The following is a 22,009-nucleotide window of genomic DNA, read 5'->3' as shown; positions in this document are numbered from 1 at the left end:
ATATCGCAATGTAGGCCTACCCTGATTATAGTTGCACAATACGGCAATGTAGCACAATAGGCTACATATTTGCACAATATGTTCTAAATAAATACATTTCACATCGACAGAAGAATTATAATAATTGCTTTTATTTCAACAATATTTACATAGAGAGGGGCTTTTCCAGTTCCCTAACAGAGGAACTGATTTCCAGGGACCCTCATAATAATAATAATAATAATAATAAATAATAATATATTTATACAGGATAAAACAATCAGATAACAGTGTATCTGTTTTACATTAATTAATATTAAATTATAGTCAGTACTTTGCTTGAAAATTATTTCGGAGGTATCCTTTCTCCAAATAGTTGCTTAACCATTCTCTCTATAGTATATTATACTCTGTCGAGAAGGATAACATTTTTATTATCATGTTTTGAACACATTTCACAAAGCGATGTCATAATTCCCTAAACTGTTATTATGTTAAATTATTAAAATTAAAAACATTTTAACATTTTCCTATTTTATGGTCGAATACAATGGCATTACTGTGTTGTTTAATACAATATTCTTTTATTTATTTACAAAGTGAGGTCATATGAGGTCATATGAGGCATGTGATCCCCTTATGAGATGTGTGATAATGGTATTTTTATCTGTAGTTCAGTATTGAACTAGACTTGCCCAATGTCGGAATTTATTGCTTTTTTTTTATGTTAGTCTAAACGTCGGCTTTTCGATTTTTGTGACAATTATTTAATAAATAATAGATAGTTGGGCTTCGTTTTCTTAATATCAAAAATTAGATTAATTAGGCTTCTCTGAAATCTGGGTTGTTCACAACAAAACACTTAATGAAACCTCCGGGATATTATCGCGTACCGATACTATTATCAGAAAATGTTACTTTTAATTCATTCAGTTTAATGGCCCGCTCAACAAATCATAACTCATCCCATTACTACTATTCTTCACAATATTAATAGTGTTTGTTTTACCACCTTTGATACCACGGATAAGTAGTAAATTATTTTGTTTAACTCCTTTATATACAATAAGCTTGTAAATATTACACCAAAGGTTCATTACTTTTAATATACAGTAATGCGATTTTCTGAATTCAGATCTATAACGCCAAAGCCCAGACGAGCGGAAACCGCGTGTTTGTCCCCGCGTACAGTTTGAATCTATCCTGAGCGAGTTTCCACTCAACCGCCCCGTCCGCTCGGCGTTTTGTGTGTAATGGTAAAAAATAACAGATTATAGGCATATAATGTTTGTTATTTCGCTTAAGCGTGGTTCCCACTAGAACGCGACGCAGCAACGTATCGACGCATAGTACTGTATTGCGTAATCACAAGTGGGAACCGACGACGCAATAGTGCTGCAAACATTTTCTTACGTTGCGTAGAGTGCGTTACGTTGCTTCGCTACTGAGAACCAAGCTTTACTGGTAACGGTTAAGCTTGGTTCCCACTAGCGACGCAATGTTGCGTTCTAATGGGAACCACGCTTTACCGTTACCGCCAGTCTGTGTAAATTGTCCTATCGCTAAATTTAAATAATTTGCAATTAAAGTTTAGTCTAATTTCTGCTAAACTCTTCAATTACGGTGAGTGATCGGTGGCTGGTACCCATTAATACTAATCGACAAAGAACAATAATACAATTCAGATAACTTAACCAAAATAACTATAATAGACTTACTGTCCTGTGTATAGTATGTTTCAAATCATCATTGTATCAATTTATAAAGGGTGTCGATAAACAATCAACGGAATTGAAGCTTGTCGAAAAATGCTCATATAACCATAAGTTATTCTTTAAAATATTAAAAGAAAAACATTGTTACCCTCGGCAAATTTTCAAACGGTACTTATAGGTTATATAGTCAAGACAAAAACAAAGTCCCGCCGTTTATTGTCTCTTTTTGTCTCTAAAACCAAACATGAACATTCACTCGCGGCAGATTCTCGCACGGTATTTTAGGTTTAGTCAAGACAAAAACAGATTCTTGCAGTTTATCCTCTTCTTGTCTCTAAACCAACAACCGTTCATTGGCTATAATGCGATTTTACAACTTGAGTAGATAGAGTCTAACTGACTATTGCAAGTCATCTGGAAACGAGTGCTGATATAAACGTGTCAGTAGATAGAGTCTAACTGACTATTGCAAGTCATCTGAAAACGAGTGCTGATATAAACGTGTCAGTAGATAGAGTCTAACTGACCATTGTAAGTCATTTGGAAACGAGTGCTGATAAACGTATAATGCAATATAAGGTACTGTTAGGTTATATTCAATACAAGAACATATTCCCGCCGTTATTGTCTATAAACATAGTACCGTACGAGTATCCAGTACAAGCCTAACTCTAAACCAACAACCATTCTTGTACAATATTAATTGGCTATGCCACCCGATTCTACAACTGTCAGTAGATAGAGTCTAACTGACTATTGCAAGTCATCTGGAAACGAGTGCTGATAAACGTATAATGCAATGTAAGGTATTGTAAGTTTATAGTCAAGAAGACAAGAACAGATTTCTCCGCAGTTTATTGTCTCTTATTACAACCAACAACCATTCATGTATTGGCTATGCCACCTGATTCTAAAACTGGCAGTAGATAGAGTCTAACTGACCATTGCAAGTCATCTGGAAACGAGTGCTGATATAAACTTGTCAGTAGATAGAGTCTAACGGACCATTGAAAGTCATTGGAAACGAGCGCTGAAATAAACGTGTCAGTAGATAGAGTCTAACTGACTATTGCAAGTCATCTGTAAAACGAGCGCTGATGTAAACGTGTCAGTAGATAAAGTCTAACTGACTATTGCAAGTCATCTGGAAACGAGTGCTGATATAAACGTGTCGGTAGATAGAGTCTAACTGACTATTGCAAGTCATTTGGAAACGAGTGCTGATATAAATGTATCAGTAGATAGAGTCTAACTGACTATTGCAAGTCACCTGGAAACGAGTGCTGATATAAACGTATAATGCAATGTAATTCGAATAAAAAGGTCACGTACAAGTTCTAATTGAGATTGATCGATTAGAGAGTTAATTAACTTAGTAAATCATGTCGTTAAATCTGAATTCCGAGTGTCTTAATAAGACGACTATGTGTTTTGATTACTAATCAAACTGCTATCCGTGACGACTTCATTGGTATATTATTATGATTTCTTTCTCAAAACATATATAAATAAAGTCACAAAATGAAAATAAAAACAATACCAAAAAAAATACACATGTGTTCTGCAAACAGAAGTAATATCATGAAACACACTTAAAATTTATTAAAGATTATTTAAAAAAAAATTACTAATCGAACTATTCTCCACGTAATGACTTACTGTATACATCATTTCTTTCTAAAAAAATAAAAAAATACATTTTTGACAAAGGAAAAAGCCTACGATTCACCAAAAAACAAATATCATGAAACATAAACAATTAAAGTTGTTTTTTCATTAATTATAGCAGATTGTCTATACTTTATCTTGAGTCCTTGATAAAACTTGATAAAAATTTTCGTCATATTTTACCGCTTTATCATATCAAATCTCTGAATTATTACATTTTTAAATATACATCAGGTATAAAGGTGCGACAAAATTGTGTTATTCTGAAATCAAAAACATTTTTACCTTTTCGGATGTATAAAGTTCAGTGGAAAATCTAAATTTACTTTAAACTCTTCTCTCAAATATTTGCCATAGATTTCTACTGACTTATCGATCAGATTGGTTCCGATTAATGATTGATCCGATATTGCCAATACGTGGCACCACGATAAACTATAACATTTCTAGGACTGAATAACAATACTTAAATGAAACATACCTAAAGCGAACATCCCTTGAGCTGTGGAAACACTGATATATTTCTTGGATAGCTGCAGAGCTGCCTACTTGGTATTAAACACAAATATTTAATGTAATAACGAACAGCTTTAGACGAGATAAATATACAGTGAAACACAATATGTCACTAATTAATGACACCATCGCGTGATGACGATGGAATGGCCTATACTGCGCATGTGCTAATTAAACATTGCCAGTTGTCTGGACAGAACAAATCAATGCCTGATTAAAATATTACCAAATGTTTCGAAGTTGTGATGTTATAAATCATGTCTCTGATGGAGAAACGATGAATCAGTCGAGTACTAACATATGTTAACATTTTAGTCATTACGTCATCCATAACTTGGACATTGTTACGTGTAAGCCTACAATTAAACATGTGACTATCCTTAAATTATGTTTTGGAATAAGTTCGATGACACTGCAATCATTATTTTAAACCGTGTCTGGCGAAACAGACGGTAGCAGCTTCGTTTCAGAATCATGACGTAATGTGAATGATGTGAGCCCTATGAGACTACAAAAGGCTACTTTAGCGTCCGTTTTTTTTTTGTTATACTTTGCAAGAGTACTGATTAAAAGGTAATAGCGCAATGGGTCAACCAACTGTGTTTCAGTAAATGCCCAATAAAAACCAGAATGGTCAGTAAAGAGTCAATCTCACTACAATGTGTTTAGAATACAACGTTTCAAAATGTATGAATATGAACATAGACATAATGTTCATAGAATGGCTAAGGCGCGTTAAGGTTTAGTAATTTACCTCCTTTACCCCAGTAAGGTGGTTACCAACCCACCATCCAAAGTTAGCTATAATTGGTATAGAAGCCAAGTTAGCAAGTACATTGACAGCTTGAAGGGTCCCAATTGCACGCCAAAGCAGTGAGCATAAGACAATTAGGCCTATCATACGGACAGAAAATGTAAACGTTTGCATTGTATCATCAGCAGATTCCCAAAAACATCACATTGTTTTAACCTAAATTTTAAATACTTTCAATGATACAGCAACAACATTAGACTTGCCACATATCCATTGTCTTTGTTTTTGTTTTTTGTTTTTATTTCGATTTTTGTCTAAAATAGTATACGTATGAAACGCCATATGTGCAAAAATATTTATCTTTTTGCTGATATTATTTAGACAAAACTCCGTCTGGAACCCACACTACAACAACACGTGACGAACATCTTTCCTAAAATACAGAACAGTAGGCCTACACTGGTGCACACATTAGACCCTCTTGTAAATAACACGTTATCAGTAAAACGTTAAGATGTTACTAGGCATAAGCTGAATGAACAATTGTCGCCTTCACCACCTACTCTACCGAAAGATGAACTGGGTTCTTTATAGTGCATACGACACACCTCGACTAAATAATAGTAATAATAGAATTTTCGTCACTTTGACGAATTAAAGGTGATCATTTTACTGTATGTTTCAAACCCGACAAAAAGATTGGCTTCAAATATATAATAACTATATTCTTCATTCTTTATTGTGAACTACATTGATCACAGTCTTAACTATGGTTTACAATATCACGTGGTTGTTCGTAGTTCTCCGACTTATTATTCATACGACATACGTCATATTAATTATGACCTCACCAGGTCGTTGACATACCCGTAAACATAAACATTAATGTGCAATGTATGGATGGTTTACAATATCACGTGGTTGTTCGTAGTTCTCCGACTTATTATTCATACGACATACGTCATATTAATTATGACCTCCTCAGGTCGTTGACATACCCGTAAACATAAACAGTAATGTGCAATGTATGGAAGCGTACATTAACGTGAATTGGTAACATTTAATAGAAATTACAACCAATCAAATCGATTTATTTGGTCTTTTTGTCAAATAAGTTTAGTAATATATTTTTGTTTTCATTTTAATTTTGACAATAAAGAGATATGTATTCAATAACAACAATTGCATCGTTATACGAGATCTTTAATTTTATTGATAATACGTAAATTTATGAACTTTAAATTTCAAAACATTCAATTTTTCATACTGTATCTAACTAAGTAGGCGAACTGATGTTACGTTCTTCAGCTCTGTCTACACTACCAAACTAGTTTGACAAAAAAAAGTGTGATATGCAAAAATATGGTAATGATATGCCTAAATATGGTAGTGGTATCACGTTTCAAGTTTATTGTTTCACACAGTAGGCCTACAATATACAATACAATAAAGAATATAAATTAATAAATATAATTGTGTGAGGAGGACGCATTAAGCCAAGGCTTTTTAAGTTTGGACCTCCAGTATGACATAATCATGTCCATATATGGGCACATCACATTTGTCTCATACAGTTGATAGAGTAGACAGAGATTTAGAAACAAAAACCAGTAACTAAGTATCAGTAAGTTGATAAATCATAAATGTCCATGATAGGCCTGTAGCTGTATATAATACTAGTATGCCTAATTCATACTATTCAAATATCAAAGTAGACAGTCTCATCAAGAATGACCGGTCGGTCAACGACACCGTCACGTGAACACATGGCTGTTTGGATCCGCTTAATTGGAATATTCATTGTTTTTATACTGATCGGTTTAACAAGCAACATACTGCACACATAATGTAAAAACATATTCCATGAGAAGTGTATGTGTGTCATATTTATTAACGCCAAATCTAAAGATAAAGACATGCTTCCTACCAACAATGCCAACACCTGTCCGAAGCATGGAGGTAGGCCTACTAAATGGTACCTAGAACCAGAGAGGTATTTGCTAGTTAACAACCAATTATGAGACCCGAACAAGGGATGTATTTGCCTTACCATTGAACCATTGTGACTTATGATATACATCCGATAGGATAAGAATTGTTGGCATCCTCGAATGCAACGTCAATAATGTTTAGGGTTTGCGCATGTGCAATAGAGATCTATAGAATTAATTATATTTTGTGTTGGATATGATTCTAGAGATGCCAATAAGCTCAAGTTCATTATGCATGATAGGCCTAGGCCAAAACCCTCACAACTAACAGGTTAGATATTATACTACTTAAATACATCGCGTAGACTGCAATACAATTCGTGAGTGTAAATTTACTAATTATAGTAGGGTACCCTTACATCAGGAATTCGACAGGGAGAAGACTAGAACCTCATGGTGGTAATGGTATTACAGTACTTCTGCTAATATTCGACACAGCAGCAGAAAGAAGAGATTAATTAAAGGAAACGTACTCAAATAAACTAATTACTGTCTGTTCTGTTTAATAAGAGTAGTAAGCCTACAAAATGAAGTAGAAAACCAACCTTTAGCCTAATGTAAGTAGTCTAGGACTGTCAACCTGACCACACTATAGATTAGATAAGGCGCAGTCTACGCCCTTTCTGGAACGTCTATTCCTAGCTATAACTTGTGAATTTGTCTAAACTCAATTGAGACTACAAATCAACTTAAGGTTGACTGAATGACCAATCTAATTTATTGATTTAATATTATGGTCAAACTAAACGTGTCATCACGCGTAAACTAAACAAATGGACAATACAATACGAGAAGCGAATCGAACGAACTATGCAAAATTGATCATTTTTATAAAGGTAATTGCACTGTCAAAAAATGTAATAACAGTTGTATTCAGGACTGAATCCCAGGGTCCCTAGGGTTGCACAGACGCAAGCCACAATATTATAGTAAAACGATGGAAGAATATTGTACAATACAATATTCTGCAAAGGGTGTCACGAAACCTAAAATCACGAAACCTAAGATTACAAATAGTTCTCTTTCGCACCTGCCTTGTACTTTAACTCTAAATGTGTTACCCAACTTTATCCTGAATACCGCACCTTAGAATTAAATGAAGAAGAATCAATAAAATAACAATAAATTCTTTTTTTGAGACGTTTTTCTCATGCGAATTTCGCATACTCTATGTTTAATATTTGTTTCTATGGAACGCCAAAAGAGCAACATTAATAGAGACATGGAGAACCAAGAGGTTTACGAAGTCGTCAGATTTTTAAAAAGCGAACAATGTGTTAATTATGTAAGCCTAAAATCCTCAAAACAGACCCATCAAATACGCCTAATACATGCTTTGTATATCTATGAGTTATTATAAATTAACTGTTTACCTTATTTAGATCAGGTATTGTGACTGATGAGCACTTGTAGGCCTACCACAGCCTAGGCCTAAGTTGTAGACTACGAACTAGAATAAGATTACCACAGCGAAAACAACTTTAATCGGTGATGTTACAATTTACTTGATAACAATAAAACTGTATTGTTTGCCTAGGCCTACGACAACAAACAAGACCGTCTTTTAGCATTGTATCAAGGATAATGGCCGACAAGTTAACTGTTGTTAATCTATTGATTTTATTTGTCTGATGTAAAACAATAGAAGACAGTAGCTATTGTGACCACAGATCAAACAGAGTAGAAAGATTTGTTGATGAAGTTTATATTAGTGCCATTTACATTGTGGTAGAGTGTGAAAAAAAAAGTAAATTACAGATTATGTTGCTTAGACAAAATGGTATTGTTATTTCCTAATAAACAATGACAGAGGGCGCACTATTTAATATTCAGGCACATGATAAAGATACAGAAACTCGAGATTTTGATACGGTTTATTGTTTTTAACAATAATATCGTTTTTATTGAAAATCAATAGGTATGGTTTGTTGGTATATAGCTATTTCAACAAAAAACAACAAACAAACAGTACAATAACTCTAAACATGAATCTACAAAAAGAGATGACAAGACCGGAACTGCATCTAGGAAGATTGCGTGATACAGGATAACATGTGTTTCACATGCAACACGTGTAACATATATAGTACTCAACTTAAACCTAGCCTAACCTTTCATGCTACAGTCACCACTAGGACTGGACACATGAGATGCAGTATTACGGAATTCGCCTTTGACACTGGCCAATTATTGTCACATGTGGTGGATAAACAGCATTTAAAATCGTCTAGTATATTATTCATAAGGTTTTCTAGTTTTGTTTTTTAAGTTTAAGATTTGCTCAGTGTTGAGAGAAAAGCAGCAACGTAATTAAACCAAAGTAAAATTTGAATGAATTTGTGATTATTTTAACCATCAAACTACTGTGTCAATAATTATGTAAATAAATGCACATTTTCTAGTCTTCCGTGTCGTTCAATGACACTCAATTTCAGAGTGTGATAATTTATTCGACATAAAATCATAAAATCAAATTCTTACCTCGAGTACAAGTTACGTGACAAAATGAAAAGTAAAGCTAGATGTATTCAAATAATGCAAAATATACATATGTTCACTACTGTTGCCGAATTTCACATTATTTGCCGTATTATCTATTACATTAACTGGCTTGCTATTTTAGAATTTTTTAAATGTGGCCTACATATATAACAAGTTTAACTGCTAATATTAAAGAGCACAACTATATATCACAGTAACAATAATAACTATCACATTTATGCTGTATTTTGTTGTTGCGTATATTCTTGACAGAATGTTGACCTCCCGTCACGCTTCATTGCTTGTCAGATCCAAAAGTTCATAGTTTGTCTACAAATCATTGGCCTAAGACGACGTAGGCCTAGTGTACGGCTTTCATTCTCTGCGGGTGAAATCAATTATTGCAGGCGACGACTGTAGTATGTGGAGGGAGTTGTTATCTCCCTGGTATATGGGAGGCATTTTGTTATTATCCAAGGAGATGTGTTCTAATATAGACATTCGGCTGGTGTCTTTAGGAGGCCCTGTGCGTCATCAAAACTACGTTATGCCTGACACAGGCTATAGATCTGCTCGCAACACTCACTTGCACTTTTCAATGTATAGTATGCATAATAAGCAATTTATATTTTCACCAAAAAAACTTGAATAGAGAAATATAACGAGAGGCATAAATAGTATTAAAATAAAGTTTCAAAATGGTCTTTATCTGGATGGGCTTAACAACTACAATATTTATGTTATACAGTAGTTTTCGTAAGTTGTTACATATGGTTTATTACACTTGAGAAATGGATAGGCACTGAAGTGGAGTTATTATCATAGATAGTATAAGCTATTTTGTTAAATGACTCCCTTGAAGATGTATTATGTAATGCCATAATATCTGTTTGATATTTCTATCTTTGGGGAAAATGAAATTTTCCCACAAAATACATACAATATAATATGTTGATATTTTGATGAACAGATCATATCTGAATCATAACACTGTCTGAATTGTGTGTTTTTTGTGCTAACAAATGTACATCCTTTTTATTAGTTAATTTATTTTAGTCGTATGTGACTACACTTTCGGTATATTTATATGGGAGATATATGATAATTAAAAAAATCAAAGGTGCAATTATAAAACTGACAACCGGTTCTGGACACTACCATTTTCTCACTTTTTTTCTAAGCGTTTACATAACACATTGCATAGAAAAGATGCATTGCCTTGAAAACGGTAGACACGTACGTCACGTGATCCAATTAAATAAATGCTTTTATCTCGAAAGGTCGTAATGTACAAGTTTGTTTTTGTTTCTTGTTGAAGATTGTCATTACGAGTCTAAATATCAGCAATTATTCAAATATTCAATAAACATTGATAGATATAATCTATTTTTTCAATCTTCTTGATTCGAAGCGATCAAATCAAGTTGGTTTAGCTTGGATATAAAGACGTGTACGCTCGGTTAATAGACCATCCGATAATTGGAATTGTGAATACATAGAAAATTCCCTAGATTAAACGTTAACAAATGAAATGACGATTGTGTTGCGAAATGAAAACGATTGGCAATGAGGCCAATAACATTGCCTGTATTAATACGCCGATTGTTAAATGCCGATAACCGTAAAGTACAAGTGAGTTGAGACTATAAGGGGCGCTCTACGCCACAGGTGAAATATAGTTCAGATAACCTAGTTTTGCACTCGCCATTATGTAACCGCACGCGCCATTATGTAACCCTACGCACCATTTTGTAACCGCACGCGCCATTATGTAACCAAAATCGGGAGAAATGTTATTAGTTAACTGTTCATTATGCAAAAAAATAAATATTTTTTTTTAACGAATTATTAATAATAAAGTTACATAGGCCTAAGACTAGAAAATCTGGTAACATAGGTGAAAGAAGTTATCGCGACGTAATCACGATATATAAGTGCTGTTCCGCCGTACCACGCCGAGAATGTTAAAGAGTCGCTATCCAATCTAGTTTGAACAAAACCATGAAAGCCCCAGTGGGTAATGGTTAGGGCAACTGCATATCAAGCAGACGGTCGGAGTTCGAGTCTTGGTCTCACTCTAACAGATTTCCTCATCTCTATCCTTTCAAATTAATTAATTGAATTTCAGTATATCACCGGGCGGTTTAGAATTAATGTTCTTTGCCTAATGTGTTTATATATATATACCGGTACATTACTAGAGGTTACCTTAAATGTGAGTGTGTTTCCACTTTATTTTCTGCGTCCAATCTTTTTTTTTTTAACATTATATATGTCAATGGTAATATTACATCTTAAATTCCAAAGTGTTATTTGTATTAAATTACATTTATAAGTAAAATATTTACTACATCTATATATAAACACACCGCACACAATCATTTATGAAGTAAAATAATATACTATTATTATAATTAGTCTATCAAAAAAGCACTCTAGAAATTTAGAACTGAATTTTTTTATGAGATCGTATGATTATAACAGCACACCACGTGATACGAAACGATCATATTTTCTTCTTTTTTTTTTCAAATAGCAACCGAGAATCATTCGAAACGATCGAAGAGAAGTTAGCAATTATATGAGCAAAGCACGGGAAAATAGCTCTTAGCGATTGCGTACGGCCCTAGAGATAATACTGCTGAATATATAATAGTTAAGTCTAATTATTTAACAGAAATCAACATTGTAAGTTAATGAACGTTGAATACGTTGAATAGGCCTAAATTGTCTATACTATCAAATTTTATGTGACAACAAATGTGATGTGCCCATATATGGACATGATGCTGTTATATCACTACCATATTTGGGCACATCACACTCTTTTGTAAAACTAGTTTGATAGTGTACACAGAGCTTGAGATATAATTGAATTGAAAGATTGACTAAGCACAGTTAAACGTGATATCATAGAAAGTTACACTTTGGTATTACAAATTCACAACAACAAAAGCACACATACACATACACACAACATTCGAAACCATTGGTTCATCTTCAATACTTCATATGGAATTTCTCTAAACTGAGATCTTGGTCGTAGTATTAAAACATATACATATACCATCTCTGATTCAAATCCTGGAACGTTTCTCCTCAATGAGAGTGAGCTCTAAATAGCGGTGTTCCAAAAAGGTATAATACGTACCTATATATACAATGGCTTTTTTTCGGTATTAAAAATCAGAGTTGTTCGAGGGGCCTACCAAAACTCAGTTAAATCGAGCGTGTATATTATATTACAATAATCATTATGATAATATTGAACAGATATATAATACCGTTACACGTCACAAGTAAAGAACAAATCTAATCATGTTATAGGTGAGTTGGTACATCGCGTTACAAATTATTCACTATAGCTAAATAGTGATTCTAACGAAATGACAACCACTTATACAAATGACAGAACTGATCGAACCATAAATGGAAATTGTAACAAGTATAATACATTTTAAGTCGTGAAAAGGACGTAAATCCAGATCCTAAAGTAAAATGCACATATTCAACATTTTCTTTTGAATGCATTTTATGTTGACGTTGTTCGTAACTCACTCACTAAACCAAAATAGTAAAAGGTAGGCCTAGGTATATTTCCCAAACGGTATTGATTTAATTCGGTCGTTTGCCTAAACTTAGCTCACCCCAGCTTCGGTTGGTTGGTATAGACCGTAAACCACAGGCCAAGAAAGGTAACAAACAAATAAAATATCAAATGTTGAGTAGTGCCTCACATGTTGGTGATATTTTGTAACTAGTATGAAAACATAACTAGGCCCAGAGGAGATACATTCATTTGAAATCATGACCGGGTTACTAATGCACAGTTAAGTGTGTGACCATGGGGGTGGGGAAATTTTAAACGTTTGTAGGCCTTCTGGGCATCTCTTGAAAATAGTAATAATACTATTTCCTTATGCATGAGTTCGGTTGTTCGTCTAGTTCGTCCTGCCTTCAGCAGGTTAAAATTTACTTATAAAAAAGTCCTTTATGTTTTTGTTTGTTTGTTCGCATAGGCCTATACCGTAATTGTTGTAATACATTTCTCCTCTAATTGAAGACCTTTTTGATTTCATTGAAAAGTTATGGATATGTTTTCTTCTGGTACTCAGTCTAGTAGCCTTTATAATAATAATATTTATTCGACAAAACTTCTTAAAAGTACGTTTCTGTGTGTCACATATATATATATATATATCACATGTGGCGCCTGTGTTAGAGGTAGGTTAGACATAATACATTATTTCCCATACGGAGATAATAGAATAGGCCTTGATACAATACCAAGCATCGGCTATTATAGGTAGACGACACATGAATTATAAAGGCAAATAATTACACAATGTTAAGTATAGACATAATTATTAAGTATATTTTACGTGCATAATGGTGGGGTAAGCGAAGCATTTAATCGCTGAAATGCATACTAATCCGACGTTAAAAAGAAACCTCGAATACCAATGAATGCTGGTTGCGTGACAGTAAATTCTGTTTACTATTTATTTCTCTTTAATTGCTTACTTGCTCTCTTTAATCTTTTTGAGCCAGGTAATAACTCGTCACCCGTGACGTATTGTCAACCAAGCGGGGACGGATCCGTTTGCCAATAATATCATAAAGCAGATATATAAACGGTATACTAATAATAATATACCTTATCGTTTAAATCACTATGGCTCGCCTGAATATTATTCAAATGCATAGCCTTACGTAACTAAACCATATTTTCAACAGTACTGTATACTTACATACATTGAACTCATATTAATTGGACCCCGGGGGACACCAAGTATACATTTGGGGAATAAATATCTCCTTAAGAGAAAAGTCCCCTGAATAATGATTGTAGCGTTAAGAAAAACTACATTTACCTTCGTTCATTTCACAGAAAAGTGTCCCCTAATAGAAATGTCCCCTTAATATATGGTCCTAAGGAGGGGATCTACCGCATATGCAATTATTTTCTTAGTTTAGTAATTTCGTATTAGTATTGCGTAACATTCACAGCATCTTACCTTCAGAATTATCATCTAATTCCACGTCATGTGTTAATGAAGTTTGGTTATTTTCACTGCTATTTTCATCCGCAACAGTTTTTCTATCAAATATCTCCGGTCGTTTTAAAAATAACGACAGTTTCCTCTTAGGCTTGTCTGCCTTCGTGGAAACGCTTAATTTTGCCATCATAGTAGATGCATAATAATGCTCAGGCAATATTTCATTTGTGGCGTCAACGTCTTTATTAATTCCTTCCAACGATGACAAACTTGAATGATTTACCTCTTCTTTGCTCTTGGTTGTCGTCTGCGCTTTCAGATACGCAATCGCGGTGGAGTATTTCCTTCTTCCAAGTGATCGTCTGCGCTGCTTTGGCGAAGGTGCAGACGATCGCCTGTTGTCACGATTCGCCGCCTTTGCTTTCTTGAAGAGGATTGCTGGGAACGATTTTCGGCGCTCTTCTATATTTTCACTTTCCATATTTCACTTCTGATAAGCCTACTCAACAAGCGAGAGGTGTTTTCTTCAACAGTACGATACTTCCCAATCAAAGCAATTCACAAAATTGTTCGATTCCCACAATTTTGAGCTAACACCGTCTTCATATGATTATTAGCAGAACGTAAACTTGTTTGACGAAATCATTGCTAGCATTCAGGTCCGTTAAGTGCCACAAAAATCCACATAAACGCCTTCGTAAAATCACCTCAATTTATTCACTAACGGTAAAAATAACAAACGTAGAATCCACAACCTCGGTTATCGAACGCAATTCCTTTTAGCTGGCTTTATGATTTTAGTACTATGAATCCGTTTGTTCAAATACAGACTCACGCTAATATGAATTGTTTTTTTTTCTATATATTCTTCCCTATCTGCTGTTAAAATCAAAATACACATTTTTAACTCGTGGATAATAGAGCATAACTCGTCGGGTGAATAGCCATTGTTCTATTGTTACACAGACGATCTAGATTCCCGTGTTCGGATTGAAACCCAGTCTTGCACATCCAAATTAGTGTCACCAAATCAAATGCAGTTATTGTCAGTTTCTTAACAAAAAAAATTCAAGAAGCACTTTACTTGAATAAGAAAAACTACTTCATCCAGGTTGCATTGAATCGGACCCTTGGAAATATACCACTTCAGTAAAGTCTCTTCTCTGGATTATCATGCAGGTACGGTGAAAGGTGCTGATATATGGACATAAGGTCACTAAACATATTTTATCATTTGCGATATTTACAAAGATTACAAATCCCTTTACAAGGATTTTTCTACAAGGACCAGAAGACCCTTTACACGGACTAGTATTAGGCTTCAGAGGTATTAGGTCTACGGTACTAAATTAGGTCCAAATTAAATCAATTAAGAAAAGCTATTTGTGCCTTGTCCGAATTTGTTTGTAAATGGACCGAAGTCTTGTTCTCATTGAATAAAAATATAAAAATTATCAATATTTTAATAAACAGTATACGTTTAGTTATAATTGTGTCTCTTTTGTGGCAAGAAGGTGACGAGCCTCTGTGATAAATATTTGCATTAACAAAATTAAGATTGTATAACTTAATATCTATTGAATGCAACAGAATCAGCAGACATAATCGGTCCACTAAAAACGCATGTTTCTCCAAGAAACATTTTCGTCAGTGTAGTATAGCTATGTGATACACAAAATCACCTTACGCATTATTAAATTGGTAGCACAAACGCAATACAAAACGCAATGCAAAACGCAATACTGTACAAACATATCAAACAAAATACAAAACTATAGATAAACGCAATACAAACGCAATATAAACGCAATACAAACGCAATGTAAAACACAATACAAAACTATTGCTTAAACGAAATACCAAACTATAGGAAAAACGTAATAATACAATTTCCTACTACAAATTCTGATTGATCAGATGATATGACTAATCAAATTATTTTAATGAAAATGTTCCTTGGTCTTTCATAATTGTTAATCACACCACGTAAAAGTAATACCTGATTCAGATTATTGTCTACTATAAGCTGCTGGCGAACTACGAAACGACAAGGATAAGTTTAGTAAAGTAATTAAGAATATTAGTTTCCTTTAAGATAGGTAATTTTAGTCGATAATGCTGTAAATGATCTAACATCAATGGTTTCTAAAATGAACGATAGCAAGTACGAAATCATTAGTATGGGTTTCTGAGATCGCATAAAAAGTATTGAGTAACAATCACGTGATGCGTCAATACAATACATCCTTTTTGGTGAAACAGAATCTCGGGAGGTACGATAATTATTGCTTTATGTTATAACCTAACCTTTAACCTTTATGGATCTGCAAATTATAAATACATTTCACGTAGACTTACTAAAGTATTGCAGACCCAGAGAATTACCCTTTGACCTTTATGTGTCTGAACTATGAACAACTGGGTTGACTCGGTAGCAAATATGCATTTACTAGGCGTAGGCCCTTTGTTTGTTTTTAATTAACAACCAAATCATGATATGCGTGTGTCATTGTATGCTAGTAATGTCTTGGTTTTTAAGTATAGGCTTTAGGTGACCTTCTTGGCTCACTCACAGTAATAATGAAATACAAAAGAACCTCTTCAGAGGAGTCGTTCCTAATAGGACTATCCCTACATTTAATATTGTTAAATAGGCCTACTGTCCCTCGTTCGTGTAACAGGAGTTTTTCCCATAATGGTTGTCCCGACGGAGGGGATAGTCTGTATGATTACTTAATAATACATATTTAGGAAGGCCTACTGAAAAATAGAAGGCTACAAAGATCATATAAAACAATGCAACACGTTTAAAACAGGGCTACCGTAACTATTACACTAATATCAACAAACTGAGAAAACTATCTTTTTTTTTTTGTTAAAATAAAAAAAAAGATTGTTTGCGTTTTCTTAAAAGTTACATTTTTTTGCCTATGCCCTTGTGCCTTTTTTCATATTTCTATTTATATATATATATATATATATATATATATATATATATATATATATATATATATATATATATATATATATATATATATATATATATATATATATATATATATATATATATATATATATTGTTTGGTAACAGGGGTTTCTACTTATAATAAGATAGGCCTACGTTTCAGAGATTCCTCTTTCCATTCTTTTGTTTTGTACTATGATTATTTATGTATGTTTACGTATAATTATCAAAATCGGTCTACAAATAATATTATTATATCAATATAAATACTATGTAATGAACTATTAGGGAGGTTTCGCAACCTTACGAATACGATAACGAAAACGGATACGTCATACATTTGTGAAACTTTTGAGCTGATCCCCATTTCATATTCGTAAAGCGTATTCGTGTTGACGAATATCACCAGTCATATTCGTAACTACAAAATGAGTATAGTTTTTGATCTATTTTGCACATTTTGCATTTGAATCAGGAATGATTCATGATTATAATATAATTATAGATTTATTGAAAGTAATTTACTAAAGTAATTTACTAAAATGCCAGGTCAATTTTGATAAATAGCAGTTTTTAAAGTCCTCACTCGCTTTGATGTTACGCTAGGCCTAGGCAGCCAAGCACCAAGCAACACGTACCCGCGCTTCGCTCAAATTTACCGCAGTCATATTTTGGATGCGCCCTCAATATTTCGTTGCCATGCGAAACAGATTTTTTTTATGGCTTACGAAAACGAATACGTGTGCGTGACGTTTCCGTTTTCGTTATCGTATTCGTAAGATTGCGAAACCTCTCTATCATTGTTGTCTGCGGCGTGGTATTTTCACTTTTCTTTGTAAAACGTTGAAGGCCTCTTTTATACATAGATCCAAGGATTTTGTTTTGTCAACATATGGAAAAACAACAAGTGTTTTGTTATTGTCTCTAAAACGTATTGGTGACGACGATTACAAAAACTAAGAAGATGATCTCAATAAAACACCTTGAATACATCTACAATTTAATTGTCTTTGAGTTTGAGTTTGAACTTGAAGTTCATGGGTCAAATTTATCAAAAGTGCTTAGCAGAAACAGGATTTATAAAGGCCAGCTCGGGAAAGTACAAAAGAAGTTGTAATGCTGTACACGTCTCAGAAACATTGTATAAAAGAAACCACGCACAACACAATTTAAACATCTTTAACTCAACCACTGAAGAAGGTGTGATCAAATCCAACGTCACACTACGTTTGCGCAAATTTGATTAAGACATTTCACATCCATTTTGTTTGTATTGTCGTGAACATAAACATACTCCCCTCTCATTATTAATGGAATGATCTATTTATATGAGATTTTTAAAGGAACAAAACCCCAATGTGTTCCATTTAAAAAAAAAAGGTATTATATTAATTCTTCGCAATGTTTAGATAAAATAAAAAAATTGTGTCCAAATCCGATTAGAAAATATTTTACTGCATTTTTTAAAAATATTGCCTGGATCACATGGTTTCACAGGTCCGCAATGGGTAATCACAAATATACATAGGCCTATAACTGTACTTTGTATCAACCGATTTTGCCACGGGTGCGCGCTAGACACCGCGAAAAGAAAATATGAACTGTTATTATTACGGATCACACCCAGTGTAGCAATTGTTTCTAAAATATAGACAATTTTTACAAATGGATACACCGAAATAAGTAGCACAGAAGGGTGGTCCTCTCAACTATATTTTACAAAGTCATTGGTGCGTGGAATATTCGGTTATGGAGAGCAGACAAGATGTCTGGTTTTATGTATATTTCACAGTACGTTTGGCGGGAAGTGTTTGCAGAAGGGGGTTTTAGACGATAATGATTGAGCACACCGCGCAGAATGTGAAGTGTATATATTATTCTAATACATATTTTATTACCATTAGTTACGGTACCAATTTGGTCATATATCTGCAACAAGAACATTGTTCATATCAGAGAGGTTTGTGGTTAAATTGTATGGTATTGTTAAATAGAATTATTGAAATATTCTACTTCTATTCTATCAAAAAATTAATAAGTAAACTATAATTAAATATCTTGAAAATGGTCACATGATGGTATGGGTTCTAATTTTGTTATATATGTTGCGCGTGCGTACAACTGAGGACTAGTGCTGTTCCGCCGTACCACGCCGAGAGTGTTAAAGAGTCGCTATCCAATCGAGTTCGGACAATACCATGAAAGCCCCAGTGGTCTAATGGTTAGGACATCTGCATATCAAGCAGGCGGTCCGAGTTCGAGTCTCGGTTGGGGCGACTTTTTCTCATTCTCACAGATTTCCTCATCTTTATCGTTTCAAATTAATTAATTAAATTTCAGTATATCACCGGGCGGTTTAGAATTAATGTTCTTTGCCTGTTGTGTTTATATATATATATTATATATATATATATATATATATACATATATATATATATATATATATATATTTCTAATATATCGATCGTACCAATTTGGTTCAGATTACATCTTACAGAGAATTGTTAAAGATATTCATTGAGTGCGGCACGCGAGGACCAAATACTTGTTATATGAAACAGCACGAAATTGTGTCGACTGTCTGGTAGGCCTCAATAGTTTTGCTTAAGTTAAGATTGTTAATAATGTTCTTAAGTTAAAAACTAACACATGTATATGGCAGCCGGTTTAAGGAGTAATTCATTTTGGCATCGTTTCGATGTCGGTTAATTTACTCTCTAGTTATTTATATACACTCTCTGGTATTTTTAGTAAAAAAATTAACACTGTCCTGGTTACGTTTCGCATCATCGGTTTCTTAGTATTATTGTTATTGCTGAATCATTAATGATTAAAAAATAGTGCTTCAAAATAAAGCAATGTATTCAGAATATTGAACAACAAGTGTCATTCAAATTAATCGGAATGAGTTATTAAAACAATCCGAGAGATGCATTGTTGTTTACCAATTAGATAAATCGGCGACTAAAGCAATAAATCTGGCATAACTAATGTTTCATGAATCATAAACCACAGCTGTATTATAAAATACAGTGGAAACACAATATTATTTGAGTTGAAACGCAATAGCTACAAGTTAAAACGCAATAATTACACGTTTAAACGCAATTGCAGTTTAAACGCAATAAAGTTAGGCTTGAACGCAATTTTACATGAGTTGAAACGCAATTACAAATTTAACCGCAATAACTACAAGTTGAAACGCAATAACTAAAAGTTTAAACTCAATTGCATTTGAAACGCAATACAGTTAGGCTTAAACGCAATATTACATGTTGAAACGGAAAATTACAGCAGATGTATTTTACGTGGAGTATAGTATAGTATCACATTTCGCTGCTAAAAATACGAAATTAACCAGTCAATGTCAAGGTGTTAATAATACATATCAGTATTGCAACCAAATCTAACTAGTGATAGTTTATCTTTAACATAACAGTGTTTTGCTTACATTTCAATTAATTCGCATGACGTTGAATTGTTATAAAATAGAAACAAGTTAAACAACGGATTGAAAAAAGCAGTTCCGCTAAAATCGTTTAAGTGGAAAACAAAACAAACAGTAGACTTCAATGGAAAAATATCTAAGAATAAAGAGCTCGCCATTCACTGATTAATTTTTATGTCAACAGAATAATCATAGTATTGTTTAGATCTGTCGGAAGCTTCAAAAGATCTAACACAGGTGATTTACCTGATTTATATCGATAGAGGGGGCTATTTCAAAATAAAATGTTGTGTGAATGTTAATGTGGGGGCAATAACCTGTTACTCGCAGCCAACTGGGCTGAATTGCGACGACCTAAAACAAAAGAGAAACAGACACAAATCTAACTATCAAAAATTCCTTTCGGGTTGGGTAGGTACGTTTACGTTTTTACCGTCACCAAAAAAGCTCACTTGATAGGTTGTTCAGATGATGAAGGCACGGTACGATTACGAAGCGATCGCCCGCGTGTGTAAGCGACTTAAGACACTGGGAAGGGCTCACATAATCACTTGCCCGACGTCGCAAAACCACTAAAAATCATGTTCCATGTCGAATTTCACTGCCTGAATCCTGACGATCAATGATCATTATTATTATGATAAACAATAAAGATGGCCATGGAAAATTTGGCATAAATCATGAATAATTCATTAATTTATTATTAATTATTTTCTAGTATAAAGAAGTTCTTGAAAGATCTCGAACCGAGAGTTCCAGTGTAATGGGTTAAAGCCTTTACCACTCTAGACCAAACATTTCGATTGGCAAACGCTGTTTACACATATTATTTAATCTCTCTGCATGCTTATATGTCCGATATTATGTCATAGTATTCTAACGAATTATTTATGATTTCTTTCTTAATTGCATAGAAAAAAAATGCCTTCCCTTCGGCCCTGGTTATATTACCGTATCCGATAGACTATCTCAAATTGTGACATGTCTCTACGTGTTCAACATTCGTTAGTTTATCATAGTGCACACCACTATATTTTCCATTGGTTATCTAGGCCTATATTTAGATTCTGTTCAAACCTGCGGAATAATACTAACATGTCAAATGGTAAAATAAACATCAACAGTCTTTATTAAATTACTCACACACGTTTGTAATTGCGGCGGTTTAATAATTATGATTGTTGTTACAACGCGGCAGATCTAACATCGTGTGCGCGATAATAGTTAGGCCTAAAATAAATCAACTATTACTGTGTTTGTCCGGTGAACCCGGCGATAAAATCACTGCATCTTTGAATGGATTTCTGCAATGATTTACGTCTTGACGCCTGGAAAATTAAGAATGCTTTTTCAACAGGAATACATGTCTTAATTGAGTAAGCTTCAGCATTACAGCGTTATGGTTTATAAAAGCTTACTTATGCAATAGTATCACTTTGTTGAAATGGAATCGCGACCCAAATGATGATACCAATTTATATTCAGATTAGAA

At 33.8% G+C, this 22,009-nt stretch overlaps 1 protein-coding gene across 5 annotated transcripts in view; it reads right to left on the bottom strand.

The window, feature by feature from the left end:
- Nucleotides 1-22,009, bottom strand: part of LOC140058856 (pleckstrin homology domain-containing family G member 7-like) — a 113,822-nt gene that overhangs the window by 34,931 nt on the left and 56,882 nt on the right. The window contains exon 1 of one of the 5 annotated variants that reach the window (XM_072104617.1): nucleotides 14,123-15,274. The exons of 3 other annotated variants lie outside the window; for them this stretch is intronic. In XM_072104617.1, the coding sequence (XP_071960718.1) occupies nucleotides 14,123-14,585 (463 nt within the window). In that variant the 5' untranslated portion in view covers nucleotides 14,586-15,274. Of the gene's footprint in view, nucleotides 1-3,843; nucleotides 3,920-14,122; nucleotides 15,275-22,009 lie in introns of those variants that run through there. One more of the 5 variants, XM_072104621.1, reaches the window with a different exon arrangement.

This window comes from Antedon mediterranea, chromosome 9 (genome assembly GCF_964355755.1).
Source record: "Antedon mediterranea chromosome 9, ecAntMedi1.1, whole genome shotgun sequence".
NCBI classification, from domain to species: Eukaryota; Metazoa; Echinodermata; class Crinoidea; order Comatulida; family Antedonidae; genus Antedon; species Antedon mediterranea.
Note: the sequence above shows the minus strand (reverse complement) of the source record. Positions and strands in the feature narration are given on the sequence as shown.